Source organism: Mustela nivalis (genome assembly GCF_964662115.1).
Source record: "Mustela nivalis genome assembly, chromosome: 12".
Lineage (NCBI taxonomy): Eukaryota > Metazoa > Chordata > Mammalia > Carnivora > Mustelidae > Mustela > Mustela nivalis.
In genome coordinates, this window is record NC_139031.1 from 103,866,779 (window position 1) to 103,885,712 (window position 18,934).

The 18,934-nt window shown below is 39.1% G+C and overlaps 1 protein-coding gene across 2 annotated transcripts in view; it reads left to right on the plus strand.

The window, feature by feature from the left end:
• Positions 1–18,934, plus strand: part of AMPH (amphiphysin) — a 266,447-nt gene that overhangs the window by 200,409 nt on the left and 47,104 nt on the right. For both annotated transcript variants that reach the window (XM_082692553.1, XM_082692554.1), the window contains exon 12: positions 16,860–16,976. In XM_082692553.1, the coding sequence (XP_082548679.1) occupies positions 16,860–16,976 (117 nt within the window). The remainder of the gene's footprint in view (positions 1–16,859; positions 16,977–18,934) is intronic.

Consider the following 18,934-nt stretch of genomic DNA (forward strand, 5'->3'; position numbering starts at 1 on the left):
TGTTGTCGCAAATGGCAAGATTTCATTTCTTTTGATGGCTGCATAGTATTCCATTGTGTATATATACCACATCTTCTTGATCCATTCATCTGTTGATGGACATCTAGGTTCTTTCCATAGTTTGGCTATTGTGGACATTGCTGCTATAAACATTCGGGTGCACGTGCCCCTTTGGATCACTACGTTTGTATCTTTAGGGTAAATACCCAATAGTGCAATTGCTGGGTCATAGGGCAGTTCTATTTTCAACATTTTGAGGAACCTCCATGCTGTTTTCCAGAGAGGTTGCACCAGCTTGCATTCCCATCAACAGTGTAGGAGGGTTCCCCTTTCTCCGCATCCTCGCCAGCATCTGTCATTTCCTGACTTGTTGATTTTAGCCATTCTGACTGGTGTGAGGTGATATCGCATTGTGGTTTTGATTTGTATTTCCCTGATGCCGATTTCTATTTAGAATTTTATTTGCTGTGTGTATTTCCCCTGCTAGTTTGCAAGGTAGAAGCTGAAGTTACTGATTTGAGACCTTCCTTCTTTTCTTATATAGGGATTTAGTGCTATAAATTTCCCCTAAATACTGTTTTAGCAGCATCTCACAAATTTTGGTGTGTTGTCTTCATTCTTAATTCAATTCAAGATAATTTCTAATTTCCACTTTGATTTCTTCTTTTGGTTTCTTTTATCAGGTTATTTTTGTAATTTTGTCAATTCCAGAGATAATTCTCTCACTGATTGCAAACTTAATTCCACTGTTGTCAGAGAGCATACTTTGTGTGACTTGAATGTTTTTAAATTTATTGTGACCTGTTCATTGTTCCAGAATAGTGTCTATTATGTTCCATGTTCTGCATGCACTTGAGAAGAATATGTATTCTGCTATTATAATGGAATGTTTTGTAAATGAGGTCAAACTGGGTCTTGGTGTTTTCTGTATCTTCTATAACATTGAAGGTCTAGTGAAATCTCCCCTACAATATTGTGCATTCTTTTTTAAAAGATTTTATTTATTTATTTGACAGACATCACAAGTAGGCAGAGAGAGAGAGAGGGAAGCAGGCTCCCTGCTGAGCAATGTGGGGCTCGATCCCAGAACCCTGGGATCATGACCTGAGCCAAAGGCAGAGGCTTTAACCCACTGAGCCACTCAGGTGCCCCATATTGTGCATTTTGGAAATTCCCTTTTGCTGTTTTCTTGGTTCCTCATGTATCTTCATACTCTATGATTGAATGCATAAATATTAAGAATTAATGTCTTTTTGTATTATTTTGTATTAGGAAATGAACTTCTTTATCCCTAATAATGTTCTCTGATTTGAAATCTACTTTTCTTGACATTAGTATAACTATTTGAGCTGTCTTTTGGTTAGACTGGTATATTATATCTTTCTTCATCCTCTTACTTTTAACCTATTTGTGTCTCCATATTTGAAATCAGTTCTTAGAGGCAATTACCTATTGAGTCTTGCTTTCTTAGTCCAATCTAATAACCTCTGCTTTTCATTATATTATTAGACCAGTTTCATTCAAGGTAGTTATTCACATGGTGAAGATTAAACCTAGCACTTCAATATTTGTTTTCTATCATGCCATCTATTTTAGCCCCCTTCCTGCTTTCACTGCTCTCTTTTAAATTAATTGATTTTTTTATTACTCTTTTATTTTATTAGCTATAACTTGTTTTCTTATTTTAGTAGTTGCTTTACAGCTTGAAGTACATGTTTTAATTTATTACAGTCTACCTTCAAATAGTAGTACACCATTTCAGGTATAGTATTTCAGGTGTAATATAAGAAAATTCACAGTAATATATGTACATTTCCTCATTTCTGATTTTTCTACTATTTTTGTTATAGATTTTACTTTTTTCCCCCTGGATTTTACTTTTTAATGTAAAAATAACTTAATCTTTCTTATTTTTAAATTGCTTTATGCTAGTCACCATACAGTACATCATTTGTTTTTGATGTAGTATTTCATGATTTATTGTTTGTGTATAACACTCAGTGCTCCATGCAATCTGTGCTCTCCTTAATATCCATCACAGGCTCACCCATCCCCCACCCCCTTCCATTTAAAAGCCTCAGTTTTGTTTCTTGGAGGCCATAGTCTTTCATGGCTCATCTCCCACTCTGATTTCTCTCCCTTCATTTATTTGTTCCTACTTCTAATGCCCTCTATGTTATTCTTTATGTTTCATAAATAAGTGAAACTATATGATAATCGACTTTGTTTGACTTATTCCACTTAACATAATCTCCTCAAGTCCCATCCATGTCGATGCAGATGTTAGGTATTTATCCTTTCTGATGGCTGAGTAATATAAGATTGTGTGTATGGACCACATCTTCTTTATCCATTCATCTGTTGAAGGGCATCTTGGCTCTTTCCACAGTTTGGCTATTGTGGACATTGCTGCAATGAACATTGGGGTACAGATGGCCCTTCTTTTCACTACATCTGTATCTCTGGGGTCAATACCCTTTAGTGTAATTGCAGGGTCATAGGGTATTTCTGTTTTTCATTTTTTGAGGAACCTCTGCACTGCTTTCCAAAGTGGCTGTACCAGTTTGCATTCCCACCAACAGTGTAAGAGGGTTCCCCATTCTCCACATCCTCTCCAACACTTGTTGTTTCCTGTCCTGTTGATTCTGGCCATTCTAGCTGTTGTAAGGTAGTATCTCAATGTGGTTTTGATTTGACTTTCCCTGATGGCTAATGATGATGAACATTTTTTTCATGTGTCTGTTAGCCATTTGTATGTCTTCTTTAGAATGTCTACTGGTATGTCTGCTCAGGTCTTTGGCCCATTTTCTGACATAATTATCTGCTTTTTGGGTATTGAGTTTAAGAAGTTCTTTATAGATCTTGAGTATCAGCTCTTTGACTATAGTCTCATTCGCAAATATCTCCTCCCATTCTATGGGTTCCCTCTTTGTTTTTTTTTTTTTATTTTCCTTTGCTGTGCTGAAGCTTTTTATCTTGATGAAGTCCCAAAAGTTCATTTTCACTTTCGTTTCCTTTGCCTTTGGAGATGTGTCTTGAAAGAAGTTGCTGTGGCTGATGTCAAAGAGGTTATTGCCTATGTTTTCCTCTAGGATTTTGATGGTTTCCTAACTCACATTAATGTCTTTCATCCATTTAGACTTTATCTTTGTGAATGGTGTAAGAGAATGGTGGGGTTTCATTCTTCTGTATATAGCTGTCCAATATTCCCAACACCATTACTGAAGAGACTTTTTTCCACCGGATATTTTTTCCTGCTTTGTCAAAGATTAGTTGACCGCAGAGTTGAGAATTCATATCTGGGCTCTATATTCTGTTGCATTAGTCTATGTATCTGTTTTTGTGCCAGTACCATGATGTCTTGGTGGTCCCCAGCTTTGTTTTCTTTTTCAACATTTCCTTGGTGATTTGGGGTCTTTTATGCCCCTATAAAATTTAGAATTGCTTGTTCTGGCACTTTGAAAAATGCCCTTTGTATTTTGATGGGATGGCATTGAAATTATAGATTGCTCTAGACAGCACAGACATTTTAACAATGTTTATTCTTCTGATCCATGAACGTGGGATGTTTTTTCATCTTTTTGTGTCTTCTTCAATTTCTTTCATGAGCGTTTTGTAGCTCTTAGAGTATAGATCCTTTACCTCTTTGGTTAGGTTTATTCCAAGGTATCCTATGATTCTTCATGCTAATGTAAATGGAATAGATTCTCCAATGTCTCTTTCTACAATTTCATTGTTAGTGTATAAGAAAGCAACTGATTTCTGTGCATTGACTTTGTATCCTGCCAAATTATTTGAATTGTTGGATGAGTTCTAATAATTTGGGAATGGAGACTTTTGGGTTTTCCACATATAATATGACATCATCTGCGAAGAGAGTTTGACCTCTTTGCCAACTTGAATACTTTTCATTTCTTTTTGTTGTCTGATTGCTGTTGCTAGGACTTCTAGTACTATGTTGAACAGTAGTGGCAAGAGTGGGCATTCTTGTTGTGTTCCTGATCTCAATGAGAAAGCTCTTGGTTTTCCCCATGGAGAATGTTATTTGGTGTGGGGTTTTCATAGATGGATTTCATGGAATTGAAGAATATTCCCTCTATCCCTATATTCTTGAAGAGTTTTAATCAGGAATAGATGCTGTTTTTGTCAAATGCTTTTTCTGCATCAGTTGAGAGGTTAATGTGGTTCTTCTCTCTTCTCTTATTTATGTGTCCTATCACATTGACTGGTTTGTGAATGTTGAGCCACACTTGTATTCCAGGGATAAATCCAACCTGGTCATGGTGGATAATCCTTTCCAGGTACTGTTGGATCCTATTAGCTAAGATCTTGTTGAGAATTTTGGCATATTCATCAGGGATGTTGTTCTGAAATTCTCCTTTTTGTTGGGGTCTTTGACCGGTTTTGAGATCAAGGTAATGCTGGCGTTATGAAAAGAGTCTGGAGGTTTTCCTTCTGTTTCTATTTTTTTGAAACAGCTTTAGGAGAACTCAAATTATTTCTTTTTTGAATGTCTGGTAGAATTCCCCAGGGAATCCATCAGGCCTTGGACTCTTGTTTTTTGGGAGGTTTTTGATCACTGCTCTAATCTCATTACTAGTTATTGGTCTATTCAGGTTGTCATTTTCTTTCTGTTTCAGTCTTGGAAGTTTATGGGTTACCAGGAATGTATCCATTTCATCTAGATTGCTTAACTTACTGGCATATAGCTGTTGATAATAATTTCTGATGATTGTTTCTATTTCCTTGATGTTAGTCATGATCTCACCCCTTTCATTCATAATTTTATTAATTTTGGTCCCTTCTCTTTTCTTTTGGATTACTCTGGCCAGTGGTTTATCGATCTTATCGATTCTTTCAAAGAACCAGCTTCTAGTTTTGTTGATGTGTTCTACTGTATCTCTGGTTTCTAATTCATTGATTTCTGCTCTAATCTTAATTATTTCCCTTCTTGTTCATAATTTATTTTTGATTCTCCAGCTCTTTAAATAGTGTGAAGAGAGTTTGTATATTCAGGTTTTTTCTTCTTTTTCTTTCTTTCTTTTTTTTTTTTTTTCTTTTTAGTGAGTCATGTTTGGCTATGTATTTCCCCCTTAGGACCGTATTTGCCATATCCCATAGGTTTTGCAATGATGTGTCTTTGTTTCTTTGTTTTCATTGGTTTCCATGAATTGATTATGTTCTTCTTTTATTTTCTGATTTACCAAAACATTCTTGAGCAGGATGGTCTTTAGCTTCCAAGAGCTATCTTCTAGTCCTTTCTCTCTCCCTTCACCCCCACTCAGGGATCCCAGTAATTCTGACATTGTAATGTTTCATGGTGTTCATTTATTTCTCTAATTCTGTTTTCATGGATTTTAAGCTGTTTGTTTCAGGCCTCCTCCTGCTCCTTCTTTTCTATTTATCTTCTAGATTGCTAATACGTTCTTCTGCTTCATTTATCCTACCTGTTAGAGTATCTAGATTAGATTGTATCTCATCGATAGCATTTTTAATTTCTGTCAGATATGCTCTCACTTCTTCCCTTCATCTATGTTGCCATTAATAGTGTCTCCAGCCTGACTGTGGTCTACCCTGAAGTCTATCTCTGACATATTGCATGGATCCATATCTACTAGATCTACTGGAGAGGCCATTGTCTCTGGTTCTTTCTTTGTTGGGGGTTCCTCTTCCTCATCATTCTGTTGAGTTGTGGTTGAGAGGATGTACAGCTGAAAATATCAACTACTATCAGGGCAAGGTGCACCCCCTTGACTGATGATCCTCTGCCCCCATAGAGATCCAAATATGTGTAATTTACATCTCTGACTGGTTTCATGGGTGTTGCCATGTTACTTTGTTATCTTTGTTTAAGCAGTCAATTATCTTTTAAGGAAATTTAAATAATAACTAAAGTCATATATTCTTACCTACATAGTTACTATTTCTCATTCCTTTGGCGCTTGTCATTTCCTTGTATAGATCCATATTTCCATCTAGTATCACTTATTGTGGCTGAATAATGTCCTTCACATTAGTTGTAGTATGGATCTGATGGCAGTGAATTCTTTTTTTTTGTCTGTGTATGAAAAAATAGTCATCTCATTGTTGTTTTCAAAAATATTTGCAAGGGGCACAGAATTCTAAGTTTCTTTCTCTCAGTACTTTAAGGATAGTGCCTCACCATCTTTTTGTTTGCATTACTCCTGGTGATAAATCTGCTATTAATCTCAGTCTTTTCCTCTGTGAAGTAATACATTCTTTTCCTCTGGCCAATTTTTTTGTTTTTTTAAAGGTTTATTTATTTATTTGACAGAAGAGATCACAAATAGGCAGAGAGGCAGGCAGGGAGAGAGGAAGGGAAGCAGGCTCCCCGCTGAGCAGAGAGCCCGATGCGGGACTCGATCCCAGGACCCTGAGATCATGACCTGAGCTGAAGGCAGAGTCTTTAACCCACTGAGCCACCCAGGTGCCCCTCCTCTGGCCAATTTTAAGAATTTCTCTTTAACATGGGTTTTGAGAAAGGTAGTCATGTTGTGCCCAGGTGCACTCCCTGTGTCTCCCACCTTCCTTCACCAGTGGTTGCCACAAAGCTTTTGCTTTTCATGGTGAGTGGCAGGATTACAAAAAAGCAAGTCAACTATGCAAGCCTATATCAAGCCTTTGCTTGCATGACACTTACTAACAACCATTGGCCAAAGAATGACAGATGGTCATCCCCAAGGCAAGGGATAAGGAAGTAAACGCCATCCTTTAGGAGACCATGGCAAGTAGGCATAAAGATTATGGTCAAATGATATACCTGTACTGGAAGAAGTTCAGTATTTCAGACGTAACCTTAGATGTTCCTAGTGGAAGACACTTCATGAAATATAGTATAGAAAATTATTATAATTGGTAGGATTTTCCCATTGGATATTTTCCCCCTTTGGTTTATACATCTAGTCTTCTTTTTTTTTTTTTTTTAATTTTTTATTTTTTATAAACATATATTTTTATCCCCAGGGGTACAGGTCTGTGAATCACCAGGTTTACACACTTCACAGCACTCACCAAAGCACATACCCTCCCCAATGTCCATAATCCCACCCCCTTCTCCCAAACCCCCTCCCCCCAGCAACCCTCAGTTTGTTTTGTGAGATTAAGAGTCACTTATGGTTTGTCTCCCTCCCAATCCCATCTTCTTTCATTTATTCTTCTCGTACCCACTTAAGCCTCCATGTTGCATCACCACTTCCTCATATCAGGGAGATCATATGATAGTTGTCTTTCTCCGCTTGACTTATTTCGCTAAGCATGATACGCTCTAGTTCCATCCATGTTGTCGCAAATGGCAAGATTTCATTTCTTTTGATGGCTGCATAGTATTCCATTGTGTATATATACCACATCTTCTTGATCCATTCATCTGTTGATGGACATCTAGGTTCTTTCCATAGTTTGGCTATTGTGGACATTGCTGCTATAAACATTCGGGTGCATGTGCCCCTTTGGATCACTACGTTTGTATCTTTAGGGTAAATACCCAATAGTGCAATTGCTGGGTCATAGGGCAGTTCTATTTTCAACATTTTGAGGAACCTCCATGCTGTTTTCCAGAGTGGCTGCACCAGCTTGCATTCCCACCAACAGTGTAGGAGGGTTCCCCTTTCTCCGCATCCTCGCCAGCATCTGTCATTTCCTGACTTGTTGATTTTAGCCATTCTGACTGGTGTGAGGTGATATCTCATTGTGGTTTTGATTTGTATTTCCCTGATGCCGAGTGATATGGAGCACTTTTTCATGTGTCTGTTGGCCATCTGGATGTCTTCTTTGCAGAAATGTCTGTTCATGTCCTCTGCCCATTTCTTGATTGGATTATTTGTTCTTTGGGTGGTGAGTTTGCTAAGTTCTTTATAGATTCTGGACACTAGTCCTTTATCTGATATGTCGTTTGCAAATATCTTCTCCCATTCTGTCAGTTGTCTTTTGATTTTGTTAACTGTTTCCTTTGCTGTGCAAAAGCTTTTGATCTTGATGAAATCCCAATAGTTCATTTTTTCCCTTGCTTCCCTTGCCTTTTGCGTTGTTCCTAGGAAGATGTTGCTGCGGCAGAGGTCGAAGAGGTTGCTGCCTGTGTTCTCCTCAAGGATTTTGATGGATTCCTTTCGCACATTGAGGTCCTTCATCCATTTTGAGTCTATTTTTGTGTGTGGTGTAAGGAAATGGTCCAATTTCATTTTTCTGCATGTGGCTGTCCAATTTTCCCAGCACCATTTATTGAAGAGGCTGTCTTTTTTCCATTGGACGTTCTTTCCTGCTTTGTCGAAGATTAGTTGGCCATAGAGTTGAGGGTCTATTTCTGGGCTCTCTATTCTGTTCCATTGATCTATGTGTCTGTTTTTGTGCCAGTACCATGCTGTCTTGATGATGACAGCTTTGTAATAGAGCTTGAGGTCCGGAATTGTGATGCCACCAACGTTGGCTTTCTTTTTCAATATCCCTTTGGCTATTCGAGGTCTTTTCTGGTTCCATATAAATTTTAGCATTATTTGTTCCATTTCTTTGAAAAAGATGGATGGTACTTTGATAGGAATTGCATTAAATGTGTAGATTGCTTTAGGTAGCATAGACATTTTCACAATATTTATTCTTCCAATCCAGGAGCATGGAACATTTTTCCATTTCTTTGTGTCTTCCTCAATTTCTTTCATGAGTACTTTATAGTTTTCTGAGTATAGATTCTGTGTCTCTTTGGTTAGGTTTATTCCTAGGTATCTTATGGTTTTGGATGCAATTGTAAATGGGATTGACTCCTTAATATCTCTTTCTTCTGTCTTGCTGTTGGTGTAGAGAAATGCAACTGATTTCTGTGCATTGATTTTATATCCTGACACTTTACTGAATTCCTGTATAAGTTCTAGCAGTTTTGGAGTGGAGTCTTTTGGGTTTTCCACATATAGTATCATATCATCTGCGAAGAGTGATAATTTGACTTCTTCTTTGCCGATTTGGATGCCTTTAATTTCCTTTTGTTGTCTGATTGCTGAGGCTAGGACCTCTAGTACTATGTTGAATAGCAGTGGTGATAATGGACATCCCTGCCGTGTTCCTGACCTTAGCGGAAAAGCTTTCAGTTTTTCTCCATTGAGAATGATATTTGCGGTGGGTTTTTCATAGATGGCTTTGATGATATTGAGGTATGTGCCCTCTATCCCTACACTTTGAAGCGTTTTGATGAGGAAGGGATGCTGTACTTTGTCAAATGTTTTTTCAGCATCTATTGAGAGTATCATATGGTTCTTGTTCTTTCTTTTATTGATGTGTTGTATCATTTTGACTGATTTGCGGATGTTGAACCAACCTTGCAGCCCTGGAATAAATCCCACTTGGTCGTGGTGAATAATCTTTTTAATGTACTGTTGAATCCTATTGGCTAGTATTTTGTTGAGTATTTTCGCATCTGTGTTCATCAAGGATATTGGTCTATAGCTCTCTTTTTTGGTGGGATCCTTGTCTGGTTTTGGGATCAAGGTGATGCTGGCCTCATCAAATGAGTTTGGAAGTTTTCCTTCCATTTCTATTTTTTGGAACAGTTTCAGGAGAATAGGAATTAGTTCTTCTTTAAATGTTTGGTAGAATTCCCCTGGGAGGCCGTCTGGCCCTGGGCTTTTGTTTGTTTGGAGATTTTTAATGACTGTTTCAATCTCCTTACTGGTTATGGGTCTGTTCAGGCTTTCTATTTCTTCCTGGTTCAGTTGTGGTAGTTTATATGTTTCTAGGAATGCATCCATTTCTTCCAGATTGTCAAATTTATTGCCGTAGAGTTGCTCATAGTATGTTCTTATAATAGTTTGTATTTCTTTGGTGTTAGTTGTGATCTCTCCTCTTTCATTCATGATTTTATTTATTTGGGTCCTTTCTCTTTTCTTTTTGATAAGTCGGGCCAGGGGTTTATCAATTTTATTAATTCTTTCAAAGAACCAGCTCCTACTTTCGTTGATTTGTTCTATTGTTTTTTTAGTTTCTATTTCATTGATTTCTGCTCTGATCTTTATGATTTCTCTTCTCCTGCTGGGCTTAGGGTTTCTTTCTTGTTCTTTCTCCAGCTCCTTTAGGTGTAGGGTTAGGTTGTGTACCTGAGACCTTTCTTGTTTCTTGAGAAAGGCTTGTACCGCTATATATTTTCCTCTCAGGACTGCCTTTGTTCTGTCCCACAGATTTTGAACCGTTGTATTTTCATTATCATTTGTTTCCATGATTTTTTTCAATTCTTCTTTAATTTCCCGGTTGACCCATTCATTCTTTAGAAGGATACTGTTTAGTCTCCATGTATTTGGGTTCTTTCCAAACTTCCTCTTGTGGTTGAGTTCTAGCTTTAGAGCATTGTGGTCTGAAAATATGCAGGGAATGATCCCAATCTTTTGATACCGGTTGAGTCTTGATTTAGGACCGAGGATTTGATCTATTCTGGAGAATGTTCCATGTGCACTAGAGAAGAATGTGTATTCTGTTGCTTTGGGATGAAATATTCTGAATATATCTGTGATGTCCATCTGGTCCAGTGTGTCGTTTAAGGCCTTTGTTTCCTTGCTGATCTTTTGCTTGGATGACCTGTCCATTTCAGTGAGGGGAGTGTTAAAGTCCCCTACTATTATTGTATTATAGTTGATGTGTTTCTTTGATTTTGTTATTAATTGGTTTATATAGTTGGCTGCTCCCACGTTGGGGGCATAGATATTTAAAATTGTTAAATCTTCTTGTTGGACAGACCCTTTGAGTATGATATAGTGTCCTTCCTCATCTCTTATTATAGTCTTTGGCTTAAAATCTAATTGATCTGATATAAGGATTGCCACTCCTGCTTTCTTCTGATGTCCATTAGCATGGTAAATTCTTTTCCACCCCCTCACTTTAAATCTGGAGGTGTCTTCGGGCTTAAAATGAGTTTCTTGGAGGCAACATATAGATGGGTTTTGTTTTTTTATCCATTCTGATACCCTGTGTCTTTTGACAGGGGCATTTAGCCCATTCACATTCAGGGTAACTATTGAGAGATATGAATTTAGTGCCATTGTATTGCCTGTAAGGTGACTGTTACTGTATATGGTCTCTGTTCCTTTCTGATCTACCACTTGTAGGCTCTCTCTTTGCTTAGAGGACCCCTTTCAATATTTCCTGTAGAGCTGGTTTGGTGCTTGCAAATTCTTTCAGTTTTTGTTTGTCCTGGAAGCTTTTAATCTCTCCTTCTATTTTCAATGATAGCCTAGCTGGATATAGTATTCTTGGCTGCATGTTTTTCTCGTTTAGTGCTCTGAAAATATCATGCCAGCTCTTTCTGGCCTGCCTGGTCTCTGTGGATAAGTCAGCTGCCAATCTAATATTTTTACCATTGTATGTTATAGACTTCTTTTCCCGGGCTGCTTTCAGGATTTTCTCTTTGTCACTGAGATTTGTAAATTTTACTATTAGGTGACGGGGTGTGGGCCTATTCTTATTGATTTTGAGGGGCGTTCTCTGAACCTCCTGAATTTTGATGCTCATTCCCTTTGCCATATTGGGGAAATTCTCCCCAATAATTCTCTCCAGTATACCTTCTGCTCCCTTCTCTCTTTCTTCTTCTTCTGGAATCCCAATTATTCTAATGTTGTTTCGTCTTATGGTGTCACTTATCTCTCGAATTCTCCCCTCGTGGTCCAGTAGCTGTTTGTCCCTCTTTTGCTCAGCTTCTTTATTCTCTGTCATTTGGTCTTCTATATCACTAATTCTTTCTTCTGCCTCATTTATCCTAGCAGTTAGAGCCTCCATTTTTGATTGTACCTCATTAATAGCTTTTTTGATTTCAACTTGGTTAGATTTTAGTTCTTTTATTTCTCCAGAAAGGGCTTTTATATCTCTCAAGAGGGTTTCTCTAATATCTTCCATGCCTTTTTTGAGCCCGGCTAGAACCTTGAGAATTGTCATTCTGAACTCTAGATCTGACATATTACCGATGTCTGTATTGATTAGGTCCCTAGCCTTCGGTACTGCCTCTTGTTCTTTTTTTTGTGTTGAATTTTTACGTCTTGTCATTTTGTCCAGATAAGAGTAAATGAAGGGGCAAGTAAAATACTAAAACGGTGGCAACAACCCCAGGAAAATATGCTTTAACCAAATTAGAAGAGATCCAAAATCGTGAGTGGGGAGAAAGGGGATAAAAAGAGGTTCAAAAAGGAAGAAAGAAAAAAAAAAAAGAAAAAAGAAAAGAAAAAGAAAAGAAAAGAAAAGAATTTTTTAAAAAAGAAAACACCTAAGAAAAATGTAAAAAAGAAAAAATATATATATTAATTAAACTAGTAAAAAATCGTTAAAAAAGAAAAAGGTAAAAGTTAAAAAAAAAAATTTTACCCGAAGGCGAGAAGAAAAAAAAAAAAAAATGATAAAGAAAAAATTAAATTAACTGCAAGACTAAAAAAAATCACAAGAAAAAAAGCCATGAGTTCCGTGCTTGGCTCTTTCCTCCTCTGGAATTCTGCTGCTCTCCTTGGTATTGAAACTGCACTCCTTGGTAGGTGAACTTGGTTTCAGCTGGATTTCTTGTTGATCTTCTGGGGGAGGGGCCTGTTGTAGTGATTCTCAAGTGTCTTTGCCCCAGGCGGAATGGCACCGCCCTTACTCGGGGCCGGGGTGAGTAATCCGCTCGGGTTTGCTTTCAGGAGCTTTTGTTCCCTGAGCGCTTTCCGTAGAGTTCCGGAGGACGGGAATACAAATGGCGGCCTCCTGGTCTCCGGCCCGGAGGAGCCGAGAGCCCAGGGCCGCACTCCTCAGTGCGCCCTCAGAGAACAGCGCCCAGTTACTCCCGTCTGCCTGACCTCCGGCCGCGCTCTGAGCTCACCGAGCCTGCGACAGGTTCAAGGTAACACCGAGCTGTGAGCTTACTGTTGGCTCTGTCTCTGTAGCCGGCTTTCCCGTTCCAATACCCGCAAGCTCTGCAACACTCAGACACCCCCGATCCTTCTGTGACCCTGCGGGACCTGAGGCCACGCTGACCCCGCGTGGGCTTCGCCCCGGTTTAGCTTCTGGAGCGATGTCCCTCAGCGGAACAGACTTTTAAAAGTCCTGATTTTGTGCGCGGTTGCTCCGCCGCTTGCCGGGAGCCGGCCCCTCCCCCCGGGGTCTATCTTCCCGTCACTTTGGATTCACTTCTCCGCCGGTCCTACCTTTCAGAAAGTGGTTGTTTTTCTGTTTCCAGAATTGCTGTTCTTCTTCTCTTCGATCTGCCGATGGATTTTCAGGTGTTTGCAATCTTTAGATAAGCTATCTAGCTGATCTCCGGCTAGCTGAAGCAGTCTCAGCTTGCTTCTCCGCCATCTTGACTCCCTTCTAGTCTTCTTTCTTAAGAGCACATTCTAGATCACCTCTTCTAGAATTTTTTTTTAAGATTTTATTTATTTATTTGACACAAAGAGATACAGAGTACAAGCAGGGTGAGCAAGAGGCAGGGGGAGAGCAAGAAGCAGATGCCCCACTGTGCAAGGAGCCGGAATGGGGCTCGATCCTAGGATCCTGGGTTCATGACCCAAGACAAAGGCAGACTCCCAACAGCCTGAGTCACCCAGGTGCCCTCACCTCTTCTAGACTTTTAATGGTAAAACAGTACTTAAGCTCTAGCTTACAAAAGCTTAAGAATGTTGGGACCATATCAGATCTATTCTGATGGCAACACAGGTAGAAGGAATGAGAGATTAGTTTTCTTTTATAATGTTAAGTGAAATTACATGTCACTGTGATTCAACATGTAATGACAGATTTGTCATTTTATAAGGGAATATTACATCACTAGGCAACTCCTTTTTTGTTCTTTTTGTAGTTCTACCCAACTACTCTTTGATATGAATGCCTTAAGGGTAACACTCAACAATTCAGGGTGCAAAACCAAATAGAATTTGTTTGAAGATGCCAACAGCACATTTTGAAGGCAGTCACACTGGTATTTTGGATATTTGAAGACGGTGGTTTTACACAGATATACTTAATTACCAATATAATTAATAACCATGTAGCTTCCATTTCCATTTAGAGTATCTCCTATATAGTATATACTATGGATTCATTGTCTTTACTACTCACGGTATTCTTACTAGGTTGTATCACTCACATTTTATGCATGAAGAAATGGAGGCTCAAAGAAGGTGAACTAGAGGTACCTGGGTGGCTCAGTCAATTAAGCGTCTGCCTTCAGCTCAGGTCATGATCCCGGAGTCTTGGGATCGAGTCCTGCATCAGGCTTCCTGCTTAACCAGGAGCCTGCTTCTCTCTCTGTCCCTCTCCCCTACTTGCTCTCTCTCTCTCTCTGAAATAAATAAACAAAATATTAAAAAAAAAAAAAAAGAAAGAAAGAAAGAAAAGAAACTGAACTAATTGCCCAGAGAGACACAGCTAGCAAGTGGCAAAACTGGGTGTAAACCCAGATCCATCGCAAAGTCTAAGCATAGCTCTGTATAGTCTTTTCATCCCTGATGTCTAAATTCCCATCTGAAGTTCCTAAGGGGGATCCATTATGCTCACGGAGGATTAATGGACGTATTTGGAGGGGTTATCATTTTATGAAGCATTTCCAGGCTGTCAGGAGTTCCTCTGCAGATCCTCAGGGTTGCCTGTTTGAGAGATGGGGAACCAGGTCCTAGTAGCAGTCTGGAATAGCATCGGAGTCCAGGGCATCCAGCTGTTTCAGTCCTGCCTCAACTGCACTGCAGCCGAGGGAACCAGGACAGTAGCTAAGCTCATTTAGCCCGTTGTCCTCATCCCCAGATGGAGAAATGATGCCACTACCCCAGAATTTTCTAAGGATTAGATGATGAAAGTGAAATGAATACATTTGAGCACTCTAGGAAGGTAATTCTTTGAAGGCAATAACAGTGTTCTGGGGTTGTTATCATTAGACGGCAGCAAAGTGTCCTAACCTGAGTTAATATTTATATGTATTAAGTTCTCAGAACAGTGTCTAGCACATTCAGAATGAATATTGGTGTTCACAGAATTTCACAAAAAATATGATTTGCATCAATATAAATGTTAGTGAAAAACAGAACTGATGCAGATTTGAATAGGGGCCAAAGGAATCTGTTGATAGTTTTGTGATTGTAATTATTAAAGAAACAGGGATATCAGAATAGCATTATCCTTGTGAAATTTTAAAAGTGTTTAAGAATAATTATGCTGCAAAATAGATAGCTCAAAACCTGTAGCATGATATCAAAACAGAATTTCTACTCCAGTGAGTATGGATATTAAAAAAAGTATTATCTTTTATATTTCAAAGTTTTACATACAGTTTTAAATTTTATGTCTATGATTGATATTAATTACGCTTAATTTAGGCTGAGATTATGATAGAAGCATCATGAGACTGAGGCCCGTATGGGGCTTCTCACTCAGTGTGTAGTCTTCTTCTCTCCCTTCTCCTTCTGCGTCTCAACGTGTTCATGTGTGTGTACTTGCTCTCTCTCAAAGAAAACAAGCAAACAAACAAACAAACAAATAAGATCTTTCTCTGAACATCCTTATTCTTTTTTTTTTTTAAAGATTTTATTTATTTATTTGAGAGAGAAAGGGAGAAGGAGAAGCAGGCCCCCCACTGAGCAGGGAGCCTGATGTGGGACTCCATCTCAGGACTTGAGATCATGACCTTAGCCAAAGGCAGACATTTAACTGACTGAGCCACCAGGTGCCTCTGAACATCCCTATTCTTACATGTGCTTTATTCATGATTGTGACCTTTCAATTACTAGGTAAAAGATGGTCAAAATTGAAGCTTATATCAAATATTAAACACATGTAACTTGATTCTGTGAAAACTGACCCAGTTCTATTCACCTTGGTAGTTTATGGAGACTTTATTTCAGCTCTACCCTTACTATGTAACTTGAGCCAGGGTTAGGCTAACTTCAAAGCCCATGTATTTTTTAATATCATAAGTGAACAAATATTAATGTTCACTATTGTAAATGTTTTGCTATTATCATAGCAGGACTCTTATCCTAGGTCTTATTTGTTTTACCTCTTTCTAAACCATGAATGTTATTTTCCAGCGACTGTTGGGAGACATGGTTCTTTCCCCATGTCTTCCCTTTCACCCTCCCTCCCTCATATACACAGTGGAGACCAACAGCATTATGGATGAAGAATGATCATACAATAATTAGATCAAGGGACAGGTCCCTCCAAGGGCATGAGGCAGGTGGATGTAGTCACAATAGACGGTGTCCCTTCCTTTTTACATACTGACTTCATAGGGGATATTATGGCGGTGGGCTACAGAATGGATCCAAGCCAGCTGATCATCTGTAATTCTTGATCAGAGATTTCTGAACTAGCAAAGGGGAATCCTTGGATATTGGTGGCATCAGGATATACCTCTCAGACATTCTCTTCATTGGCTGGATTCAGACCAGGACAAGGAGAAGATTTTTTTTTTTAATTTTTATTTTATTTATTTGACAGAAAGAGATCACAAGCAGGCAGAGAGGCAGGCAGCGAGAGAGAGGTGGAGGCAGGCTCCCTGCTGAGCAGAGAGCCCAATGCAGGGCTCGATCCCAGAACCCTGGGATCATGACCTGAGCCAAAGGCAGAGGCTTTAACCCACTGAGCCACCCAGGCACCCCCGGACAAGGAGAGGAATTAAAAGCCAGGTCACGTTCCTGGGTGTCTGAGATTGTAGCTGTCCAGGGTTGATTATTTCCCCCTTCATCACATTTCCTGGGAACTCTGGGAGCTTATGGGTGAGCTGCGTCATTGTGCTCATGAAGGGAAATTAACTCTGGAAACTACCAGAGCCTGCTTTGGGGGTATTCAGTGGTGTTGAGGATCATACATAGATTATATCACAAAGTCTCACACTATTTTTTGTTTCATTTTAACAGAATGAAGTCCCTGAGGTAAAGAAAGAGGAGACATTGTTGGATCTGGACTTCGACCCTTTCAAGCCTGAGGTGGCCCCTCCAGGTTCTGCTGGAGTGACTCATTCCCCCATGTCGCAGGTATCTAGTGGCGGTTCTTGTGTTGGGGGTGCCATATCAGAACTTGAATAAGCTCTGTAAGGCAGCTGATGCCTGTCCAGGAACCTCGCCTATTGCAAGTGACTATTTACTTTTCTTTGGAGTTGACAAACATAACCCAATGGGAAGGAAGGGTAGAAAAAGGACCTTATGCATAGTTCATTCCAAAGCTCCCCCCACAATTAGCATTCTCTGTACATAGAGCTGGGATAGCCATGCATTCCAGTTTGCCCAGGAATCCTCCATCTCCGAGTAATTGTCAGTATTACTGTCAATAATATTGTCAGTATTATTGTCAGTATTAGTTTGCCCTCAGAGTGTTCAGCTTTGAATAGTACATTTTCTGGCTTCTCTAAATGAAGCTCTTTGGGCTCTGGGCTTAATCTTACTGTTTTCTCCACTTTCCTTCCTTATGTTTTGTAGACTAAAGCATGTTAGAAATAACATTGAAATTATGCCCCAACAGAAATGCTTTCCAGTCTTGGTAGTTTTGAACTCGATGATGTTGTCCCCCTCCACATTCCAGAAGCTTCCCTCATGTGATCTTGACTATGACCAGAGTTGGCCTTGCTTATCCAGCTTGTCCTTGCTCATCATTTCCTCACCCTCAACATTTCCCTACTTCCATAGTGATCGCCACAGTGTTCTCCAGCAGAGGGATCTTGGAGGTGGGCTTGGTAATGACTTCTGGATGATTCTTCAGCAGTAGACATCCTTTACAATTGCCTATGCTCATGAAAGGAGGTTAACTCAAAATTTGGCTAAACAGAAATTTTTTATATCCGTATTTTTGATGTGCTTAGAGGCTCACACTTAAATTTGGGCAAATCCAAAGATGCTAGAGTATATTTCAAATTAATTAATGAAGGTATATTAACAAACTAAATTTGAGAATTGAGACCTCACTCAATTTTTCAGTCTTGAAGTCTTCTGATACCTTACAGTTAAACCATAATAACCTTAGTATAAACCTTGATAAATAAGCTTCTCCTAATCCATGCTTTATTCCATAATGTGACTGGGTTTTTAAAGGCCTCCCTGTTTTAATATAGGAACACTAAAAATCTGAGATGTTAATAAAGCAAATAACTAGTATGCAGATCAGATACTAGCCTTAAAGATATTTTGCAAAAATGGGTCTCTTAGATAAATGTTTGGGAAAATTCTATTAACTCCCTTTTAAAAGGAGAGTCATAATATGCATTGGAATAGTAAAGCTTCCAAGATGTTCTACAATTAAAAGAAAAAACTGTGTGGACATGTTTAACTTAGAGTTTCCCAAATTTGACCACAGAAATGTTTTTTTTTTTTTTAAGATTTTATTTATTTATTTGACAGACAGGGATCACAAGTAGGCAGAGACACAGGCAGAGAGGAGGAAGCAGGCCCCTTGCCGAGCAGAGAGCCTGATGTGGGGCTCGATCCCAGGACCCTGAGATCATGACCTGAGCCGAAGGCAGAGGATTAACCCACTGAGCCACCCAGGCACCCCCAGAAATCTTTTTTAATGAAAGTTTATTAACAGTCATTGGAATGTACTCTAAGATATACTTTGGGAAATGCTAACATAATAATTGTCAGCAAGTTTTGAGGTTCTATGTTGGTGGCCAAGGAAAGCAGAAAATGAATGCACATCTCATTCAGAATACTTCCCTGTCAGAGCTTCTTTGTTGTGCAGAATTCATGGGCCTTCCTCTGCCATGCTCTCCAGCATTCACTGCTCTAGTGGCAGAAGGCAGGTTTCTGCAGTTAATGCTGTTGGGGTCAGTGGATGAGATGCCACAGCATTTCTGTCTTTGAGTTTGAATCGAGAGAGAAGTCTCTTTTGTATCAACTTATGATTAAATAAATCCACAGATCATAGAACCCTGTGTAGATTTAGAACAAAGATTCTTTCAGAATTAAAAAAAAAAAAAAAAAGACCCCAGTTAAACCTTCAA